This window comes from Arachis hypogaea, chromosome 3, assembly GCF_003086295.3.
Source record: "Arachis hypogaea cultivar Tifrunner chromosome 3, arahy.Tifrunner.gnm2.J5K5, whole genome shotgun sequence".
Lineage (NCBI taxonomy): Eukaryota > Viridiplantae > Streptophyta > Magnoliopsida > Fabales > Fabaceae > Arachis > Arachis hypogaea.
Window position 1 is genome coordinate 29642016 of NC_092038.1, and position 24215 is coordinate 29666230.

Below are 24215 nucleotides of genomic sequence, written 5' to 3' on the forward strand. Positions count from 1 at the left end.
ACAATATTGAATCTATTCTAATTCTTAGTCACGTATAATATAGAGTCATTCTCGTAACGATAACCAACTGAAATAACATCGTAAATATCAACATTTAGAATTTGTGCAAATTCAAACCATCCTCTTGTTAAATAAGCTTCATTATCCGCTATCCATGCAATGCGGCAAAGTATAGAATTGCCACATCGAGAAACCAAACTAACCCTTATTCCTCTCAATGGCATTGCATGCATGCAAAAGAACAACTTAAAATAAGAAAATTTAAATATATTACCAATCGTTGAAATTGCATATTCGAGTTTGTCACGAATTTAGCAAAACTGAACTTAAATTGAGAGAATTCAATCTCATTATGTGCTCCACTTTGAAGATTTTCGGGCAGACGTAAAAAAGCATAGAGGGGATGGAACTTGAACTTGCCCTATAAAATTCCGTGGATGCAATTCCTCAATAAAAAATCGAGCTCCTCCCAAGAAAGCTAACTTTAACCACATTCCATTAGGTTGGTCATAATAGGTGAGTAGATCCAACCATCCGTCGATAAAGTAGAGATTATTGCCCCTTCTTTGAACGCTTACATCCATGTAGTTGGAACTGAATCAGTGAAGACAACTCGATGAGGTATTTCATGGATGTGATGCATTGTAAACGATTGTGGTAAAAGACAATCGAACTGGAACATTAGACGATAAGAATAACTTAGAGTAACAACAATTAATAAATTATTAAAAGAATAATATAATAGAATGAGTATATGAAAAATATTATAAAAAATTATAAATTGTACCTTAAAAGGATCAACTTCAATAAAAAACGAAAAATACATTCTTATTCTATGAAGTAGTAAAAAAATACTAAATATAAAATTATGAACTGACTCTCAAATTTAGATTCATGTACCACAAAAAATACTATTTATAGACCTTAGTAAAACAAAAATAAATATATAAATTACTTATTATTAACGCAATTTTTTATTATGTACAGTAATTACACATTATAATTGATAAGTAGTTTAATAGTGCATTAAATAGTGATTTGATATAATTATAATGAAGATATGTTCTTAAATTCGTATAATTATATATTATTCATTAAATATTAATTATAATATAATAATATAATTATAATAAAGGCATTTTTTATAAAATAATTTAGAATAGATAAAAAATTTCATCCGTTTTGGAGGGAAAACGGATTCACGAGAGATCGATACGTCACCCTTATTAGTTGGGGGAAAATCCAATTTTAGCATATTAAGTAGATATATAAAAAATATTTATACACAAAATAAAAAGTAAAAGAAAGAAAAAATGGACTACGATATAGATGGTCATACATTACATACTATCACTAAACATCGAAAATAAATGTTTACAAACTCAAGGAGCCAACTCCTAATTTTATATGAAGTTGCCAAAAATTTCCTCCATAAAAGAAAAAGAAAATTCTTGAGGACTAATAATTTTTATTATTTTCGATAATAATTTTACCAGTATAAATATTAAATTAATTTATATGTATTAATTTTAATACACATAAATGTAAATTATATGCTTTTTATATACAAAATTCCAATAAATATAAATGCAAATTATTATTGATTATATATTAGTCAAAAATAATACTATTTATTAACCATATAGCATTGCTCAAAGAAAAATATTCCAGAGAGTATTGAAGACATTAATCTCACATTACATTGTCATATGCAAAAACAGTTTATTTTATTACATGATAAGATCTTGCTAATTGTGAATACCAAACCAACCCAGCTTCACATATTATCAGAATTTGCTGTGGCCATTCACTCAATGCCGAGCCTCTTTTTAGCATCCAAAAGGAATTCATAGACCCTTTCTGAGTTAGGTAAAGTGTTAGCAACGCTTTCTTTCTGCAGACACCTCTTGGCCCAAGAAATGAACTTGGGACATTCAGACTCTATACTGAAGTTGCCAATGGTCTCAACTGCATAAAACCAGCTATAAAATGTGACAAGCGAAATGTCTACGAAACCAAGCTTGTCTCCCCCGAAAAACGGTTTGTCTCCTAGCTCTGCTTCCAATAATTGAAGGGCTTCAATGAATTCCTTCTTACCAGCTTCTTGCTCTTCTCCTTTTCTTGCCCACACCTTCTTTGCAAGGTCATATATCTATTTCACATTACAAATAATCAGCATACACATTTTAACAAAACAAAAAATTAGCACATTCTATCAACATTGACGAACTGTTCAATCTAGCACATGAAACAAGGAAAGGAAGCGTAGACAAAATTGGAAATATTTACTAGAGGAATGAAAAGCCTATAGATTTTTGAGCACTTACAGAAGTCCGTACAAATCATGAGTAAATAGTCAAATTTGTCCCAAAAAAGATTATTCATTCTTCAAATTGGTCTTCAAAAAAATTTTTTAATCAAATTCGTCACTCAAAGATTTTAAGTTAGTCACATTAGTCCTTCTATTACTAATTACGTCAAAATTTTCTGATGTGACACATTAAGTGAAACTACACTGACTACAGCATACGGTTGACAGTCCTAATTGCCTCTAATATAATAAATTTATGAAATTAGATCAAATCAATTCCAAATTGAGGGGAATCTTGAGACATTGAAATCCTTCCATTTGGGATTAATTTGATCAAAATTCATAAACTTATCATGTTATCAATAGGGCTGACAATTCATACCCTACCCGCGGGTATCCAACCCGGTCCAACCCGTTCGGGTAGGGTACGGTCCGGGTATGTCTGCGGGTAGGGTATGGTACGGGTTTAGGGTGTACCCTACCCTACCCTACCCGCACCTCATATATAACACATAATTTATAGAAATCTCTCTATATAGTGAAGGAAGTGAGAATTGAACCCACAACATCTCTTATGTAATGATTTATAATAAGTGAACAACCACTAAACTAGTTAGTTAATTTAGTAATTTAGAGCATTAGTTTTTTATTTTTTATGTTATTAATACGTATAACATTCGAAATAATTGAATTTTATATATACTTTGAAAAAATTTGATATTTCTGCGGGTAAGGTAAGGTAAGATTTAGAATTTTAAGGTGCGGGTAGGGTTAGGGTCGAGAGATTCTCAACCCGCAGGTAGGGTAGGGTAGAGTTTTAATAAAATTTTCAACCCGCGGGTAGGGTTAGGGTAGGGTCCAAATCCTACCCTACCCTACCTATTGCCAGCCCTAGTTATCAACTAATTAGGACTGTCAGGTATGCACTGTGATGTTACTTAAGGTGTTATTTCAACAAATTTCAATGTCATTAATAGAAGTGATTTAAAATTTTTGAAAGACAAACTTGATTTAAAATAGATCTTTTTGGAGAATAATTTGGAGAATGAATGATGTTTCGTGCATAAATTTGACTATTTACTCTGCAAATAAAAAAGCTCTACATATTTTTATTTTTATTTTTCCCCACTAGGTGAGGTATTTAAGTGTGTGGTTGGATTGGAGTTTGTCAACCTAGAGTTTGAATGAAGGTGGTTTTATAGATTGAATATACAAAAGAGATTTCTAGGATTAGAATCTTGATCTTACACATAGAACTTGCCCAAAACAACCACTTCCGCTAAACTATTCCTTGGGTTTTCTTCTGGAATGTTCTATATACTGCAAACTTCACAGAATTAAATTGAGGCTAACTTAACAGTATATCCCAAAGATCTCACTAAGAACAGAACCTATTTATTCAAATCAATTGCCCCTTATGTTATCAAGGGTGGGATTTAATGCTAGAAGTTAGGTCCAACTATATTTGAGAGATTATTAATTAACGAATTAAGTGATAAACAACTCAAGTCCCGAAAACAAAGGTGATAAACAATCAAACAAATAGAGCGCCACATCTATACTAATTAGGCATGGTTTCAAAAGATCGTTCCAAATATATATGCACACCTTAGTTAATACAAACTTAACCAATATAAAAATTAAAACTTGTAAAACAACACCGACAAATAAATATAGAAATAATAGATCCAAAAAATTATTTCAAGAAAGTTGAACTAATGCAATTATAAATAAAGCTAAAAAAGGAAGTACCTTCTTGTCAACATAATCAGCCCAGAACCTAGCCTGAGATCTTTGATACGGATCAGAAGGTAGGAGCGGAGATCTATCATTCCAGACCTCATCAATGTACTGAACGGCGATGAGAGACTCGCAGATGGGTTTGCCTTTGTGGATGAGAACAGGGACTTTCTTGTGAACTGGGTTCATTTGAAGAAGAAGATCGCTCTTGTTCCATATATCCTCTTCAATGTACTCGTACTTTATACCCTTCTCTGCAAGCGCAATTCGAACCCTCATACCATACATGCTCGCCCATAAATCCAGAAGAACCACCTCATTCTCCATTTTTCGGTTTCTCAGTAGATAACACTACTACTACACTAGCTAGCTAGTATGTGGAAATGGACTAATGGAACAGAGAGCACGTATATAGCTGCCAATAATGTAAGTAATTGAGATCTTGACTTTTTTGAATCACGTGACATTGTTAACGTCACACAAATTACGTGTCATGTGAGAGTTCATTTGGGAGATTTTTTTTATTTAAATAAATATTTTAGTTACCGAAATAAATAATTGTAAAAATTAATACCAAAAGTCGTATGTCATTTATATTATAAGTGAGATATGTGTACATTTATTTTGTTTACACTTTAAATGAGATACATGTTAAACTAATGCATTTACAATGTAAACGAGATATAGTAGGACAAATTTTTAACTGTTATAAAAAGATGTGTAACTCTTAACATTTTTCACATACATTTCATATTTTCTTTTCTTCTGTTTTTCGTACAAAAAGTAGGCAAAAGTGTCCAGTAATATGAATATGTTGTTGTCCCCTGCTGTGAAACCACTGGAGGCTTGGCACCGCTCCACCAACTCTCACGCCTCCGTGTCGTACCACCTCTAAAAGTCACGGAAGCACTCCCAACTGGCTCCCGTTTGTGCGTAGCCCAAGGTGGTACGTCACGTCCTGCAGGGTGATAGTGGCTTCACCCCACAGCATATGGAACATGTGGATCTCCTAACGCCATCGCTCCACGAAAGCTGAAGTTAGGGAGTTGTCAAATACGAAATTTCTGAGAGACACCGTGTCGCCGAATCCAACCTCCCTTAAATACGAGACGATGGCATTGGGTGGAGGAAACGTGTGACTCACTCGTCGAGATAGGAGTAGATGAAGTCTCTGACAAAGAAAAATATTTCATAATTATTAAAAATTAAAAATTTGCACAAGTCCATCAACATATCAAAATGTCTTGATTATTCTATACATTTGTTTAACATAATTTTACATGTATGTACTAACTGAATTTATGCCGACACAATTTTCTGTTAATATGTACTTTCTTAATTAATACACATTTTTTAATTACGTTACGTGAAATTAAAACATTCAATAAAGTAATTAATAATATAACTATCAAACTTGAATAGTTACTAACTAAATTAATAAATTAAGACACGTATGACCAATAAACTAGACTCAACGATTGAAAAATATCTACCCCAACATTTAAACTCTAAATTAATAATTTTGTAGTTAACAGCGTAATTACCAAAAAATGATAACTACATTTCTAGAATTACTAATTTTTATCAGTGACATATTCCTAATGATACAAATTCTATCTCGTTCTTGACAAGTACTCTAACCAATTAACCATAACTAGATATATATGGATTACATACAACTCAAAATAATAGAATTAACTGTAAAATTGGCTGCTTCGACATTGTGTCATATCGAATTCGGCCTGTTAATATCCCGATCATGTGTATCTACGCATGCCATCTTCGTATTACTCGATAATATGGTTAGAAAAGGATAAAAGAGAGGAGAAAGTGGTCAAAAGGTTCGAACTATGGCCCATAATCTCGCTGTAAATAACATCTATATATAATCGTCATTTAACTTTATCTCGCTTACACTGTAAACGAAATATACACGTGTCATGCATATATGTCTTATTTCGTTTATAGTGTAAACGAGATAGTGCAAATGAAATAAAAGTGAAGAACGGATTTTGATAATAATTTTTATAATGATTTATTTTAATAATTAAAATATTTATTTAAATAAAAAATCCTTCATTTGGGTTGCATTTGTAAACATGTCTCGCCCTTTTTTACAAAATTAATGTTTGTACTTATCAAGGTTCTAGACATCGACCCCGTATTTGAACTGTTTTAGTTATTATTTTATTAATTTAAAAATTTAACTAATTTAATTATAGTTTAATTAAAATAATATAATTATAATATAATAATATATAAAATTAAAAATAAATATATAAAAATATAAATATATTTTAATATAAATATTAAAAATATATAAAATAAAAATACAATATCAACTACAATTTTATATAAATAATATTTTGAAACTAAATTAAATATTAAACAATTAATATCATTAAATAAAAAATTTAGAGATCCAATTTATTTAGTTATAATTTAATTAAATTATATTAAAGTAAGTAATATATTTAATTTAATATTGTAATATATACAAAATTATTTACATACTATATATTATGAAATAATAATAATAAAAAAGATAGTTGCAGCAAAAATTAATATATTCTAGTGTTTAAATTAATATGTTTTAGCATTTTGTTTTGTATTAAAAATTATAAGCAACAAATTGTATAATTAAAACCCATTATTTTTGGGCTTAGCCCAATAGCTAACAAACTACGTGATATAGTTGCCCTGATTTCTCTTTCTCATTTTTTTTTTTCGCGTTGCAAGTTCTATTTTGTTGCATATCATTTTACAAGTGTTGGCTCCAAACATTATTGTTAAACTCTTGAGTTAACTTGTAAACTCAGTTAGACTTGATTCGATTCAGTCAAATTTAGATAAATTCGTGAGTCTAAGATCGTTTGTATTTTTCTTTATTTAAAAAAAAAACGTTATTTTGAATCCAAAAAAACACTTCTTTTTTATTAGGGTTATGATAACACTCCCAAAAAATTAAAAAAAACTCACTCACAACTCACTTATCTGCGTCGTTTCTCTCAATTTTCACTTTTTTCATATTCTGCCGCAGTCGCCGATCCCCGTCGAATTGTCGTTGTTCCCCTGCGTCTTCTACCTCTACTCTGATTTACGTCATTGTCTTTGTGAATTTTACCTATATTTCCCTCTGCTTTGTATTTCTTTACATCTCCCGCAACTCCATCGTGCTATCAACGTTCACAAGTTCGACTATTTATCCTACAGTCCTATTTGCTCTGGTTTACACCGTCGTGAAATCTATGAGTATTTGTCGCCGTCGTTTCGTGCTGCTGCTGCACCCTCACCACCGCTGCCTGTTGCAGCCTTGTCTTCGATTTGCTGTTGCTGGGACTTTACCCCTTCTTTTCTTTTCTATTCTCTATTTTTTGTATGCCTTTTGCTCTTTCTTTGAGCCTTTGCTTCTTGATTTAGTTTTTTTTTTGCTTTTTAAATTTTATTGCTTCTAATTTTAGCCTATTGTTTATCGTTTATGTTAGATGGCCAGATAGTTCATCCATTCATGGCTGATTAGTAATTAATTATTTTGATTAGAGTTAATTTGATCATTTGATATTGTTTAATGTTCAATTAAAGATTTAGTATTACAAATTTAGAATTTTTTATTTTGTGTGTTCTATGTTGTATTTGTATAAGAATAATTATAGCGAATTTGAATGTGTATTTTAAAGTATTTGTTATAATGTATGCTATTATTTTAATTTATTATGTGCTTCAAAATTGATATTATTAATTTTGAAGGGTTAGAATTGAGTAAATATACATTAATATATATATATATATATATATATATATATATATATATATATATATATATATATATATATATATAAACTTCATAACAGGTGAACTCGTATGAGTCTACGAGTTAACTCGCGAGTAGAGTCTAGGTCAGCTCCACGAGTTTACTTAGACTCGCAAGTTTGACAACCTTGACTCCAAGACCAAAAAGCAAGAAAAATATTGTAAGTTTTGGTTGTTTTCAACCTTTTCTCCATGTGCACATGGAGCAGATCCATTGTTTTTCTAAATGGACGAGTCAGTGGAGAAAGGTAGAAGCAGAAGGAGCTGTGAATGGATAAAGTGAGGTAGCATGGTTGACGAACAACACAGAGAAAAAGAGATGTTGACGGGATGACTACATCGGTGAATAGCAGGTGATGACGATGGATGTGCAAAAAAATAGAGAAGTTATATAGTTTGGGCTTCTAGACTTCTAAGTCTTCCTCCCTTTTTTGTTAATATTTTCTCTAGAGACTGGATTAGTGCAAAACAATGCAGTTTGGAGCAAAAATCATAAACAGTTTGATTTTCGGTTCGACTTAACCGATTGATTTCTGCTAGTTTAACAGTCTATAGATAGTTTTCAAATTTCAATTTGACGGTTGTCTTATCAACTGAATCTTAAAAAATAAAAACAAACAATTTCCAGTCCGATCAATTCGACCAACCGGTTCGATCCAACTTTCAGAATCTTAGTGCTTATTTTTAATTCATTCAACCATATAATCAGACATACAAAGATATTACCTCGTGATAATGTTATTCGTACGTTAAAAATAGTTTTTAAAATTAGTCATTAATATTTTTTTACCAAAGATAGGGAGATTCGAACCCGCAACCTCTTAGATGAGTACGGGTAGACTATGCCATTTGAATTATAACTCATTGGTTAGTCATTAATATATTTGTATATAAATATATGTGTAATTTAATTTATTTTAAATATGTATTTATACGTATATTTTATATTAGTTGTTCTGGTCCAAGTAATATGGCGGAGTTATAGAGCCTCCTTTCCGTCCTTGTGGGATGATGGTTGATCTATACGTCGGCAGGGATGAGCACCAAGGGGAGGAATACCTGCAAAAAGCACTCTGACGCTCAAGTTAGAGTGAGTACCAGATAATAGAGATGATATTCAGAGTGAATAGCTTACCTTTTATATGCTCAAAGTTTTGTATTTATAGAGTTATTATGCTATAGGTGGTTATTCCATGGTTCTAGTATTTTGGTAACTACTTCTGTACGGGTTCATCTGGTTCCGTTATAGCCGAGATTCTCTCTAACCGAAATAGGTTCGTTTTATTTATTTTATTCAAATTCCGATTTATAGGTAAATTTTAGGCCGAGCTGTAGCTAACGGATCAATAGGTAAACTTAGGCCGAGGTATAGGTTTCATTGGCCGAGTTACAGGTAATGGATCAAGACTTGCTCTCCGAATAATAGGTGGCAATTACCGAGTAATACGGAATGGACCAAATTGTAATGGCCGAATTATAGCTTGTAGCTGCCGAGTTATTGTGACCAGATCATAGCCCCCAAGCTTGACCTGTTTATTCTTAAGAGAAGTAGGTTGACCTTTTATAAGGATTGAGTTATAACTTGGCAGGATATAGAAGAGATGCGGTTGTGTTAATATTCATAGATATAAAGATCAGCCCCCAAGATCAACTTGATAATCTTGAAAATAAGGTTGGGAGAAGATTGTCATTGGGAAAGGTGTTGCTCATACCAGCATATTGTTGAACGAGATTGTTTGTCAGACTGATGCCGACTTATTGATGTCGGTATGCTTGGATTGATTTTGACTTATAATTATAAGTCTATTTGAAGTGATTTTGACTTATAGGTGTCAAATTGTTAGAAATGACTCCGACTTATAGTTGCCAGTTTGTTGGAAATGATTACGACTTATAGTTGCCGATGAGTGATTGAAGGCTGAGTTTGCTCTCAGATTGAAAGATGAATTTGTTCTCGGATTGTTATAGTGATTGATTATATAAAATGATAAACTATGTAAAAATGGAGTAATTTGTATACGTAGAATAGATAGATATCTTAAAGAAGTTATGATGTATTCAAATTAATGACATTAGATACCTTCACCAGTCGATTTTGAATTCCCTATTTGTGTTGAACATTATAAATGCAAATTTTGAATTTATTAGTTACAGTTAAAACTAAGCTCCGTCATTCCAAAAATAGATAATTAAAGAAAATGGAAAAAAACATGAATAAGACTATATGAGCATTGAGTAATTAAAATGCAGTTGAAGAAGAAAACAATAATTACTAACAATAATAATATAAACAACAAATAGAAAAGTTTTCAATAATAAATGAAAACAATTGAGAAACAATAAGAAAACATGCATCTTATTACAATAATGCTAGGGAACCAAGAAGGTCTCCAGCCAAAAACCTGCCAATTCCTGTTGGGCTGGGATCTAGAAGCTCAATCCACCTTAACAACATCCAAAATTAACCTAGGTAAACACAATTAACCTAACTAAACCCTCTTTTTTAATTTCACCGTTTCACCGTTTCACAACTCAGAAACCATCGACGGCAGTGCCATACTACCAGGTTCAGCTCGTGGCATTATCCCCCGCCCCCGACGAACGCTGCTCTTCGGTCCACCACGTATGGGCAACATCCGACCTCCGTAGCTCGCTTCAGAATGCCGCAAAACTTCCTTCCCATCAACGTGGTCACTGCCGCGTTACTTGGAGTCAACACCATCTACGCCGCAGCGTCGCCGTGCCACCCAGTTGCAAGGAACAAGGAGGTTCTCTTTCACATCAAGAGTGCGCTGCTGCTGCTGCATGTCAGTGATGGCGGCACCCTTGAAGCCTCTCTGCCTTGTACTATCGCGATAGGACGTCCCCTGCCCCAGCTTCGAAACATCGCTTGACGGAACTAATTGGTAAGTGTTTAATAATTGGAGTTGATTGATATAGGGTCTGAGTACCGTGGTTTACAAGTTGTTGGATGTTGCCGTTGATTTGGTTATAAACATATATTTGTTAGATGTTGTTGTTGATTGAATATGACGGTTTTGTTAAAGAATTTGGTTATGGTGTTTTATTTTGCTAGATGATTCTTTTCTACTATAGTTGGGAAATAATTGAATACTAATTATATACATTATTGGATTTTGTCCAACAGTTGATTTTTAAAACAAAGTGCCCCTGATCTGTTGCTGAAACTTAGCATCATACATAAACATAGATTTCCTTTCATACTTCATATGCACTTCCAACTTGTTGCTGAAACTTAACATCATCCCACCTGCATATGTGTTTTCTATGTTGCATGTGTTTTTTCCCAAATTATTATTCCAAAATTATTATTTATTCATATGCACAGCAGTTCAAATAAATAAAAGGAAAAGGGAGAATTTGCCAGCACGAATTTTAAAAAATTATAACCAGCAAATTCAATTTAAATTTATAAGATTTTAATTAGATGCATTGTATCATTGTGGCCACAAGCATAGGAAAAAACTATTCATTAGTTGTACACGAGCCAAAATTTATGAAAAAGTATATTTCTTTATCGGGACAGTTACCAAAGCAAGTAGAAAAGGAAAGTTGAGTTGAGATCTCTATAGTCTATTGAATATGACTCGTATCATTAATTATTAGTTCAATTAGCTTTAGTGGATTAGACTTTGTAAGTAAGGTTACTGATTCAAGAAACACGCTATTGGTAGCTATTGGTAGGTATGAGATGAGGAGATGAGTTTTAACTCGATCTAGTGGTAGCTATGAGATTATTATCTAATTGAGTAACTGTATGGTTCTTTTACTATAGCTATTGGTAACTGGAGGGTTCTTAATTGATTTTATGAATGTACATATTCAATAGGGTGTGTTTTACGGCAGATTAAATTTTGATGAATTGGTGGATGTTGTTCTATAAATTGCTTAATTTTGGTGAGTTTATGTAATTAGAACTTGAATGTTGCTGAAAGTAGGGATTGGAAGTTGTAATTGTTAGAGTTTTGAAGTTCCTATTTGCAATTGTTAAGAGATTGGAAGTTGCTTTATCTTTAGGAGTTGGATTTTGCTGAGTTGCATGTGTGTGGATATTCGATTGTGCAGTTTTTTTAAATTGGACTATTTTTTTTGCTACAAAATTCTGTTTGTTTCCCATTAAAAAGGTTAGATGTTGTTTATTTTAAACGTTGGTGTCTTTGATGGTGTTCAAATTTAGGCGATTAATTACTACTTAGTTTACTCTACATGTATATGCTCAAATGTGTTGTATTCGATATGCATGGTTTACAATTTAAATAGAAAAACACAAAGGGTTCAGTTATCTACACATGGTGAAACAAAGCCATTTTATCTACAAATTTTTTGTTTATATATTATTGATCATATTAAACAGATGTTCGTTCTAGCGTGCATGTGGATGGTTCTTGATTGATTTTGTAAATGTATATCTTCAATTAAGGTGTGTTATACGGAGGATTAAATTTTGATGAATTGTTGGATGTTATTCTCTAAATTGCTTTATTTTGGTGAGTTGATGCAATTGGAACTTGGATGTTACTGAAATTAGGAAAAAGAAAATTGCAATTGTTAGAGTTCGATGTTGCTGTTTGCAATTGGTAGGAATTGAAAGCTGCTTTACTTTCGGCGTCAGACGACCATCTTGTACATCACAACAAGTCCAGAAACAAACTTAAAGAAGTGAGAACCCCCTTAACAGCACCGAGCATGAAGACCATGCTGCAGCGTGCGGGGTTACCTATGAAAAAGCCAAGCAAGGGGACAAGACAACAGAAGATGAAAGATATCTAGAAAAATAATGATTTTGTATCCATTTGAGACACTTGTGATACTTTTTTTAAAGTATTTACTTTTTTAGGCCATACACAACATATTTTTGTGCAGATAGCTGGTTGTTTTTGGCAACATCCACGTGGATGTTGCTTCTATTATGCAGCAGGATGTTCCTTTACCCGACTAAATAGATGTTTTTGAATATATGTTCCGAGTTTATATATGTTAATTAGTAGATGATGCCTTTATTTCTTTAGGTAGTGAATGTCTTTTCTATTTCTCAATATTTCTCGGCAAGTTTCTTGGTGTTTGTACATTGCTTTTTTGCCAATATATAAGTGGATTTTCGTTCTGTTAATCAGGAGCATCTTCTATTTTCAGACTAAATGGAAGTTTTTTTTATATATTTTACTAGTATTCTTGTATTGCAGTTGTGGATGTATCTAGTTCTTTAAGCATTGTATGGCCTATTTATGTAATAAACCTACTTGACAGGTTTCTTTGTTTGTTAATGCCAATATCTATATGGATGTTGCTTTTGTTAGGAATTAGAATGTTCCTTTACCTTACTAAATGGATGTTTCTACATATATGTTCCGAGTTTTTCTGTTTTAAATAGTAGGGATGCTTCTATTTTCTTTAGGAAGTAAATGTCTTTTCTGTTCTCTAATATTCTTCGGCAGGTTTATTGGTGTTTGTACCTTGTTTTTTTAATCAAGATATAAGTAGTTTTTTGTTCTACAGCAGCATCTTTTGTCTTTAGACTAAATGGAGGTTACTTCATATATTATCCTAGTTTTCTTGTGTTGCAGTTGTGGATGACTGTATTTATTTAAGAATTACATGACATTTTTTTTAATTCTACTCGGCATGTTTTTCCGTGTAGACACCTGATTATTTTTGCAAAGACTCAAGTGGATGTTATTTCTGTCAAGCATTCAGATGTTTTTTTTCCTATACTAAATGGATATTACTTTAACAGAAGCCATGTGAATGACAAATAAAAAAAGTTTATCCTACATAATTAACAATAAATTTGTCATCATGCCAAGATGAAATGAAAGGAATCATAATATTCATTCAACTTATTCATACAATTTGCAACACTGTATAATCAGGAATTCATCATAACAAAAAATAATACAAGAATCCTATATTTTGTTAGAGGGGTGAGGCTCATCGTTTAAAAAATTGTTATATCATTACTATACAACTAGCTAAACAAAGAACAACTTTCTATCTGTTACACTTGGATCGCGTCTTTTTCACTTCATCTGGTTCATCAACTGCTTCAAATTTCTCGTCTATCAGTTCAAATTAACCAATCATCTTCAAGTAGACTTTCTGTTTTTCAATGTAATCTTGAAGCTCGGAATGCTTGGATGTATCTTCTGATGATGTAATACATTGCTTCTGCAAAAAGCAAAAATGAAGAAAAAATAGAGCTGTTGTGATTTCTTAACAACTCAGCTTCTTTAATTTGTTGATCTTCCTCTTATTAAATTAAAAAACATAAGTATAGCTTGAATGTAATTAACCAAGTTGCCTACTTACTATAACACATGCAAGGCACCATATCTCAGAGAAACCAGAAGCAATACCAATCAAGATTAACCATTTTTCTATAGGAAAACATTGATAATGAATGAGTTGATTGTTTGCCAAATTTATTCTTTTGAATATCTTCATAGGTTCAGAATCTCCTACACAATACATATATCACAGACCAACAAACTATTTAATAATTTCCATACAAGCTACAAGCACCTCAACCAAAATGTATAAGATGGAGAACATAATTGAATTAGCAGAAAAATCCATATAGAATAAAGAGAAATATCCAGCTAAAAGCAAATGAAACATCCACCAAAATAAAAATAGCCCGTATAGAACTTACCATCCTTTCTAAGATGACCAAATCTGCATCACTGGCAAGGTAAGCAAGATCTTGTGACACTCTTGTAAGATCAATAACCTACAATCCGTTGATCGAAGGAAGAGACAACAATAAAATCATTACAAAAATTTGATGTTCTGATATCATACATCGAATTAAAATACTATAATTTTCAAAACTAAACAACATTGTTTATTTTTTTTACAAGTAAATCATTGCTGGAGTTAGCAATTAAAAGATTTGGAATTTTAGGTACTACATGATGTTACTGTGTGAAATTTTCAAGGATGATGGCATACCTAAATCTTCATCAGCAACAACAGTAGAACACAAAAATATCAAAATTAATAACAAAAAATTGGATTTTAAATTAAACTGCAAAAGAAAGAAAGAACAGAAAAGAAAAACTAAAAGAATATGAATTGGTTCACCAGAAAAAAGGAGAAAGAATTAAGAAGGTAGAAACGAGAGGGAGAAGAAGGACGTTGAGGTGGTCGACGTCGCTTCGAATCGCGGGGGGAGAGGGGCTGCGGTGGTCGGGCGGCGCTGCTGCGACTCGCGAGGGAGAGGTCGATGCGGTGGTCGGCGGCACTACTGCCAACGCGAGAGAGAGTGGCTGCGGTGGTCGTCTTTGTTGCTGCAAATCGTAGAGTGGAGGGGCTACGGCGTTCACACGAGAGCTCCCTCCAGCGGCAACGTACGTGGCGCAATCTGGTAGTGGTGAGGCGGCGTTCTGAGTGACGAAAGGTCCAAGTGAAAAGAGGGGTAGTTACTGAGAATGTGTTTTGATCTCTAGAAGAAAAGTTACTTTTTTTAACCTAGTTACCCAAAACTTAATTAATGCTAATTATTTAAATTTTGATTTTTTTTAAATATAAAAATTAATTATTAGATAATATTGTTTAAGTTGGCTGATTCAAATCTTGGTTCCATATACTTTTCCATCTTATTAACGTGTCAATAAGAATACGAGTTGTTTCGCTGAAATTAATTAGAAAGTGTCGTTACCATTGTAAGTTGCTTGAAATTTTTTTTGATAGCAACATAAGAAGAGAAAAAGGAATCGGCATAAGAATAAATGTGGTGAATATAGCAAAACAATGTAAAATAGGGAATAAAGCAAATACTTATTTATGAGTAATAGGTGAATTTAAAATGAACATAAAAAAATTCACTATTACTAAAAGGATAGAATAGATGATAAATTGCTGAACTAGCACTTTGAAATTATGAGATTCGTATTTGATTGTTTGGATCTTATATAATTTTACTCTTGATCATGTACTAAAGATAAGAAAATCAATTTTTTTTTTATCAAATGCTTGTAAATTGTACTTACACAATTTCTGATGAAAACATGAAAGTTGAGCATGTATTATATGCAACTAGAATTATATAACACTAGATGATATTACTAGAAAATTTGAAAAGATTTGTATTGAGTTGCGGGATCTTGCTCATTGTGCCACCTTAATTGGGAGAAAATTAAGTTTGAATCTTCATCTATGCTTTCATTACAGTGAGTGATGTTCATGCCCTTGATTTGAAGTTTTATCAAAATTTTAACAATAGCTAATGCAATTTTTGCTTCTATTTCTTTTAAACAAGAGTTTGACTAAAATTATTAGCTTTCAATAATTGATAATGATAGATATAAAGGTAGATCAATCATGTACAAAAACATAACATCAAAGAATAAATAATAGCAAAAATTGATATATTTTATATTATCTTTATTTTTTCACTAATCAAATTACTTGTAAAGACATCATAATTTTTTTTAATTTATTTAGAATAAAAAATTATCAAATATTGTGATGTTATACTAGATAAGGCATAAATAAAATTGAGTAGCAAACATTTTCAAAATACGTAAAGTGCAAAAATAATGTATATGTCATCTGAAAATTTGTTCAAAAATATTATAAAAAATTGTTAAATTTGGTTAAAAAATTTGAATATAATTCCAAGTTTATGAATATAATTCCTCTTTACTTAGATAAAAATTTGTGTGAACTATTTCCGCTATATTGGTGCTAGTAACCGATTCAGGTATTAGATGTGAATGATCGTAGCGAAGATGACAATCCGAGGGTGGATTTTTTAGTTGAATATATTTTGGCAAATAAATTGTTGGGTGTGCCTGTTGAAGATTAAATTTGATAGAGTGGTAGTGGATATAGGTAAATATTGAAGATACATACTGCTAAAATGTTATTAATTGAAATGTGGGTTGTTTTTTGTTGTAGGTGAGAAAGCGTCTAATGTAACATCAGCTGGGTTTAGGACTTAGGTGAAGAAAAGAAAGGCTGCTGAAAAAAGGCTCGACTACCATTCATGAAAAGGATAGTGAAGTGGAGGTTATGCAGCTGCGTACTAAAGCCAAAATAATTATATTAAAAATAAAAAAAGGTTGATATGTCAGGATATGAGAAACTTGACTCTATGCAAATGAAAGGGAAAGTTGAAGAAGAGAACGTTGGAGAGTCATTATCAATTCAGAAGAGTCAGAAATTGTTACATGGCTACTATGGTGACAAAGATTCTGATTCATTGTGGTGTGAGAGCATTATCAATTTGGTAGTCTTGCCAATCAAGTGGCTCAATCTGCCGACAATATTTAACAAGTGGAAGACGTTGGTGATCTTGGTATCGATCACTATCTCCAAGTGTTAGTTGATATTGATGTGTTTGCTGTGGTTGGTTTTCAGATTTGGAGAGTCTGTCAATCATTTTGTATTTTGGTTTTGCGAGTAATGGATGCAAGATTCCTATGTATTGGTCAGACACGGGAGTTGAAACATGCAAGACGATGATGGGCTGAAAAAGGTTACCAATGCAATGCTTTTGAAGGAAGAAAGAAAAGGCAATATTTGGGATGTCAGAGGCGGTGAAGGAAAACTGATGTTGCATGTTCTGTTTATACAAATAAGTTTGATTAATCCATTTTGCTTTTGATAGTAGTTGACTATGAACTTCTACCGAAGTTTTTTATGGTTGTTTTTTTATTATTAATTAGCTATAATTTGATTGGTATAACTTGAATATTCGGGGTTTATCGAGTTGCAAAGTTCTATGATTTCATTTGATTGTTAAATGTGCCGTTGTATTTGTAGGTAAGGATATACTATGAGTAATTGCAATGATTAAGTAGATGGTATGGTTTGAGCATAATTTCAATTTTCATTATTATAATATAGAATTTATGGTATTTGAACTATAAAGATGTAACGAAATCAAAAGGTCTAGACATGAAACAATTAAATGCATGCCATTGACCATTAATATTTACCATTGTAGGAGGTGTGGGTGGATCTTGTGTCTTTTAGATTATAGGGTAATCAGCTTATCATTGGGTTGTGTTGCTATTTTCTTTATCACCTCGACTATTCTGTTGCAGAAGTTTGGTCACCCTTTGAATTTCACCTTTAAGGGACTCATTTATAGCTATCAGTTTTTCCTGAGAGAAAGTCGAGATGATTGAATTTTGTGGTTCTGTCATTGGTCAAATGTCTGCAAAATGAACGAAAATAAGGGAGAGAGCTCGGCGAAAAAAAAGGAAATAATTGTTAGGAGGTGTACTTTAAACTGGTTGCCTGTAAATGGATTAGATAAAAGAGATTAGAAGTGACCGTAACTCCGTAAGAGTGCTTGAAATGTCTTCACGTCGGCTCCCGACGGTTGAAGGTACCTATAAGGGACCCCGACAAGATAGCAAAAATTGCGTCTTTTATCATAGAAACGGACAATTTTAAGTGTCTGCAAGTGTTATGCGTGTCCGTTTCTACTTATCTCTGATGAAGCTTAGTTATATGGAATTGCCGAGTATCGTGCAATCGTCTCATTTTCATCGCGTCAGAAGTAAGACAATCCAGAAGGCGAATAGCAGCGAATTTGAGACGTCCAGCTGGTGCACGAAATTGTGATCACACTTTTCACAACTCTGCACAACTAACCAGCAAGTGCACTGGGTCATCCAAGTAATACCTTCCGTGAGTAAGGGTCGATCCCACGGAGATTGACGACTTGAAGCAAGCTATGGTCATCTTGTAAATCTCAGTCAGGCGGATTCAAATGGTTATGAGTTTAATAATTAAAGGATAAATAAAATGTAAAATAAAATAGAGATACTTATGTAATTCATTGGTGGGAATTTCAGATAAGCGTTTGGAGATGCTTTGTTGCTCCTGAACCTCTATTTTCCTATTGTCTTCATCCAATCATGCATGCTCCCTTCCATGGCAAGTTGTATGATCCTCTCAGTGAAAATGGTCTGGCTACGGTCTCTATACGGCTAATCAACTGTCAGATTTCTCGACTCGGATGAAAAATACCAGGCACAGCTACCGCAGGGCTAATCATCTGTCGATTCTCACTTGTGTCGGAATAAGATCCATTGATCCTTTTGCACACTGTCACTGCGCCCAACATTCGCGAGTTTGAAGCTCCTCACAGTCATCCTTTCACAGATCCTACTCGGAATACCACAAACAAGGTTTAGACTTTTCAGATCTCAGGAATGCTGTCTATTGATTCTAGCCTATACCATGAAGATCCTAATCATGGGGTCGAATGCTCTGTTGTCAGGAGAGACGATGCAAATCCATGGATCAGAGACCCAAGAAAGTATACTTCGGCTGGCGTCCAATGACTATGTTGAACATCATGTAGACCGCTTTGTGGTTGTCAGGCACGCGGATCTTGGCTAAGTGAGTACTGAAGATAGTGGGTGATTGTCACGGGTCACCCCTTCAGTCTGACTTAACTGAATTAAATACAAGAGTATATCTTGGAGAAGAAGTAGGCATGAATTAAAGGAAAAACAATAGTACTTGCATTAATTCATGAGGAATAGCAGAGCTCCTCACCTTAATCTATGAGGTGTAAAAACTCCACCGTTGAAAATACATAAGAGAAAAAGGTCTAGGCATGGCCGAGTGGCCAGCCTCCCTAAAGATGATCATAAAGCTCAAGGGTTCCAAAGAAGACCCTCATACAATAGTAAAAAGTGCTATTTATACTAAACTAGTAAACTACGTTTACAGAAAATGAGTAGATAGTGCAAAAATCCACTTCCGGTGCCCACTTTGTGTGTGCTTGGGTTGAGCTTTGAAGCTTTCACGTGCATAGGCCATCCTTGGAGTTAAACACCAGCTTGGGTGCTAGTTTGGGCGTTTAACTCCAGCTTTGGTGCCAGTTCTGGCGTTTTACGCCAGAAAAGGGTCTCTGGCGGGCTTTTGGATGCCAGTTTGGGCCATCAAGTCTCGGGCAAAGTATGAACTATTAAACATTGCTGGAAAGCCCAAGATGTCTACTTCTCAACGCAATTGGGCTTCTGTAGCTCCAGAAAATCCACTTTGAGTGCAGGAAGGTCAGAATCCAACAGCATCTGCAGTCCTTTCTCAGCCTCTGAATTAGATTTTTGCTCAGGTCCCTCAATTTTAGCCAGAAAATACCTGAAATCACAGAAAAACACACAAACTCATAGTAAAGTCCAGAAATGTAAATTTTGCGTAAAAACTAACAAAAATATACTAAAGACTAACTAAAACATACTAGAAATTACCTAAAAATAATGCCCAAAAGCGTATAAATTACACGCTCATCACAACACCAAACTTAAATTGTTGTTTGTCCCCAAGCAACTGAAAACAAAATAGGATAAAAAGAAGAGAATATACAATAAATTCCAAAATATCAATGAAGCTTAGTTCCAATTAGATGAGCGGGACTAGTAGCTTTTTGCTTCTGAACAGTTTTGGCATCTCACTTTATCCTTTGAAATTCAGAATGATTGGCATCTATAGAAACTCAGAATTAAGATAGTGTTATTGATTCTACTAGTTCAGTATGTTGATTCTTGAACACAACTACTTATGAGTCTTGGCCGTGTGGTGCGGTATTTTATAACCCACAAACTAACCGGCAAGTGCACCGGGTCGTACCAAGTAATACCTTACGTGAGTAAGGGTCGATCCCACGAGGATTGATGGATTAAGCAATAATAGTGTTTGATAGGATTAATTAGACAAACAGAAAAGAGTGTTTTGGTATTCAAAGAGCATTAAACAGTAATTTAAGAATTTCAGAAAGCAAGCAGCAATGAGTTGGGAATAAAATATGGAGAAAACAGTTAAGGTTTCTGAGTTATCTATTTTCCAGATTGATTTTTCTTACTAACTAATTTAATCATGAAAGCTTTAATTCATGGCAAACTATATGTGACTAGACCCTAATTCCGTAGACCTTCCTAGTCTCCTCTAAAATTCGTTAACTGTCAATTTCTTGGTCAATTAAATCCAATTAGAAGGTGATGATCAAATTCCAGTTTATATGCCACAAGAATCCTAATTATCCAAAAATAAAGGGATTATATGTCACATATCTCGTTAAATACAAACAATTAGAAATTCAGGATAATATGTTTTCAAGCTGTTGTTCAAGTATAGAGCTTTTCCAAGTTATACAAGAACTCAATTAGAACATGGGTCATACTTCAGTTCTACCCAAATTCATAAAATAAAGAACGAAAATAATTATTGAAATATAAATCAAAACATGGATTATTAGAAAGATCAAACGAATCAATCCATACAAATAGACAGAGCTCCTAACCTTAACAATGAAGGATTAGTTGCTCATAGTTCAGAGAAGAAAACTAGGATTCTGGTAAAATGTACTGTCTTCCAATCTGATGGCATCTAAGTTCCTATTTATAACTAATCCTAATAAATTTAAAATCTAATTATCTAAAATTAAAAATAATATCTTTTCCTAAAAGATAAGATTTGAATTTAAGTTCGAATTAATTAACAGGTCTTCAGTTGATGGGTAGGGACCACTTGATTTGTCCATTCTACAGCTTCTAATCTGTATTTTCTGGGCTAAAAACTGAGTTAAAACAGCCCAGAAATTGCCCCCAGAATTTTCTGTTAATTCTGCAGATCACTAATGTGACGCGTCTGCGTCGTCCACGCGTTCGTGTTATTTGTGCAGATTCCAGTCCACGCGTTGGCGTCAGGCACGCGATCGCGTCATTGCGATTTTCTCCATTCCGCGCGGTAGCGTGAGCCATGCGTCCGCGTCGGTATTCGCTAGTCATCTCCTTGGTTTCTTCTCTTTCTCTGCAGAAACTTCATAAAATCCATCTGAATGCTACCTAAAATAAATAAAATTGCACAAAACTCAAAATAGCATCCATAGTGGCTAAAATATAATTAATTCTTAATTAAACTCAATAAATAGCATCTCCTTAGTTATCCTAGCGGTCGTTTTATTCTTCAGGTTGTGCTCCTCAGTGAAGATGATTCGCCTCCCTTTTGGTGCTATAGGAATAAACAGAAAACCTTTATGCAAAGTGTCAACACCAAACTTAAAGGTTTGCTTGTCCTCAAGCAAAGAAGAACTGAAAATTGAAAGAGATAAGTTATTATGAAGAAAGAAAAAGAAGAGGATAAAAGAATAAGAGAAAATTAGGATTGGGAGAGAGAGAGAGAAAGAAAACTGGGCGGAACTAGTGCGGCACAAGCGATGCGGACGCGTGGGTCATGCGTTCGCGCGGTTAGCGCGTTGTTGAAGTAATGCGAACGCGTGGAGCATGCGTTCGTGTGGAGTGATTTGTTCAATTGGCACAGGGGCAGCCTCGCATTCGCGCAACTTTCTGGTTAAAAACTCATTCTGCCAAAATTGTGGGTGACGCGGTCGCGTGGGTGACGCGATCGCGTGGATGGCCGATGTCAATCAGATTGGACATCGGCTGTTCCGTGAGGTAGACGGGACTAACGCCGTTGTCGGTGATGGTCTCTTTCGACATTTTCTCAGAAGTACACAACGGAGAGAGCAATGGAGGGTGGCAGAAATAAGGAGGTGGATAAAGATAGACGGAGAGGTGAGAGAAGGAGATACGGCAGAGAAGAACTAGGAAAGAAGCATTGAGAGGGATATGGTTTGTCATTAACGTGCACGTATACCTATATAGTGTAGGCCCTATAGTTTAAAGTGAGAAGCTGCTTCGAATACTTTTTTTTCCGTAGAAAATGAGTAATTAATGTACGTCGTTTTTTTTGAAAAAATAAACGATTTATATTTAATGAAAAAGAAGGGATAACAAGTTTAATATAGTTTTAAATTTAAATTTAAAATTATTTTTCAGTGTTCAGCTTTTAAAATTACGTTTACGATGTCTTTGATTCCCGTGCCAAACCCAAAAACGAAGCATCGATTATAGTGGGCGTAAATGAAGGCGTATGTGGCACGGTACCTGACTTATCTAGTGAGCCGTTTTGCAGTATATAAGTTCACTACCCAGTTTTCCTTCATCGCATCTGGTGATCCATACTAACGAAGGTCCTCCTTTAACCTTCTGCTTCCACGACGTATTCACTAAATTTCAATCAAATAGGATGAAATTTGGTGCAACCTCCGAGAAAGGCAGAAGGGGAAAGAAGGCTGGATATGGGAGAACGAAAGGGAAAGGGAAAGTAGTGACCCCACTCGTCTCTCCGCTGACTCTTCTGCCTCGCAAAATATGGGAGAGAATTGCAGCAAGGGTTGCGTCGGCCTCGATCCATGATCTGTTTAACATGCAGGCGATCTGCAAGGTGTTTCTGGACGCAGCCCGCTCACCTGCGGTGTACAAGGTGGCCTCCATGCCGGAGATACCCGTCGTGTTCGGTTATGACATGGAGGACCGTCCTGAGAATGTGTTCCTTTTTAAAAGCGAGCGCGCAGGAAATCCGGCCGCTATATTCCGTATAGGGATGAGGGAATTCTTCTGGATGGGCCGAAGAGTCGGTGGGTGCGACACCCTGCTTGAAGCCGCCGATGCGGGCGACGTCTAAGCCCGCTACATGTGTGCGATGCTGCTGCTGACGCCTGGTGTTGGGGACGAGGCGGACGCTGGCAGGGGGGTTGAAATGTTTGCGAACGTACTGGCTGCTGGAAAAATCGAATTGTGCAGAGAACTCTTCGGGAAGTTGTTCGTAAATCCGCTGATTGGGGTCCACCCGTCGGATCCAGGGAAGCCCATAGTGTGCCGGTCAAGTGTCTGCCCGACCCGCGGGACCATGGGTGCCGCTAACGATTCGTCGAGTCTGTCGTGCGTCCAATGCCTTGCCGAGTTTGAGGTGTTGCATTTCCTTAGTCTGTTTACTTTCAGATGAAGCTTGTTTGTAACCAAAGTTGAATGTATTTCATTGCTAATGATTCGTGTGGTTGAGTTGTTTGGCTTTGTAAATTTTCGCTTTCGTGGGTCATACAGATGACATATTCGAACCGATGCATATCACGGTGTTTTTACTTTTAAACACTCCCACGCATAACCTTCGATAGAAGTACTATTACATAACTTCATTAGCTAATAGGTCAAGCGGAATATAAAAAAAAAAGAACAAACAGACCAGAACAGTTCAATATTAGCGTTGGGCCTAAACAGTACAATACTAGACCTAAACATACATTGCCGGGGAGGGGAGGGGTCGGTTTACGGTGTCTCCATCCCGTTGTTGCACTGACCCCTAAGACCCGGGACTTCACCTGTCCAGCAAAACGACGGCCAACTGCCGTATCATTTCTACCAGTTGATTCCTGAGTTCATGTCTCTCTCTATCCATCTAGGATACACAGTACTCGCTCGATGCAACGGCCCGTTGTATGTCCTCAATCGATTGGCTAGCTGCAAATGAT

At 34.5% G+C, this 24215-nt stretch overlaps 2 protein-coding genes across 2 annotated transcripts; one reads left to right on the plus strand and one right to left on the minus strand.

Annotated features, from left to right (window-relative positions):
- Nucleotides 1–1611: 1611 nt before the first annotated feature.
- LOC112790081 (probable glutathione S-transferase parC) lies at nt 1612–4477 on the minus strand. The gene is made up of 2 exons (XM_025832308.3): nt 4064–4477; nt 1612–2152 (listed from the first exon to the last, which is right to left on the minus strand). Exons 1-2 carry the CDS (start codon nt 4376–4378, stop codon nt 1808–1810), a joined length of 660 nt encoding a protein of 219 aa, XP_025688093.1. The 5' UTR covers nt 4379–4477; the 3' UTR covers nt 1612–1807.
- Nucleotides 4478–22933: 18456 nt separating this feature from the next.
- On the plus strand, nt 22934–23371 carry LOC112775668 (uncharacterized). The gene has a single exon (XM_025819466.1). The coding sequence runs from the start codon at nt 22934–22936 to the stop codon at nt 23369–23371; it is 438 nt and encodes a 145-aa protein (XP_025675251.1).
- The last annotated feature ends 844 nt before the right edge of the window (nt 23372–24215 follow it).

Coding starts and splice junctions, on each gene's coding strand:
- LOC112775668 (XM_025819466.1), top strand. CDS start 22,934: ATGAAATTTGGTGCAACCTCCGAGAAAGGCAGAAGGGGAAAGAAGGCT.
- LOC112790081 (XM_025832308.3), bottom strand. CDS start 4,378: ATGGAGAATGAGGTGGTTCTTCTGGATTTATGGGCGAGCATGTATGGT. Junction 2,153..4,063: donor CTGATTATGTTGACAAGAAG/GTACTTCCTTTT, acceptor AATGTGAAATAG/ATATATGACCTTGCAAAGAA.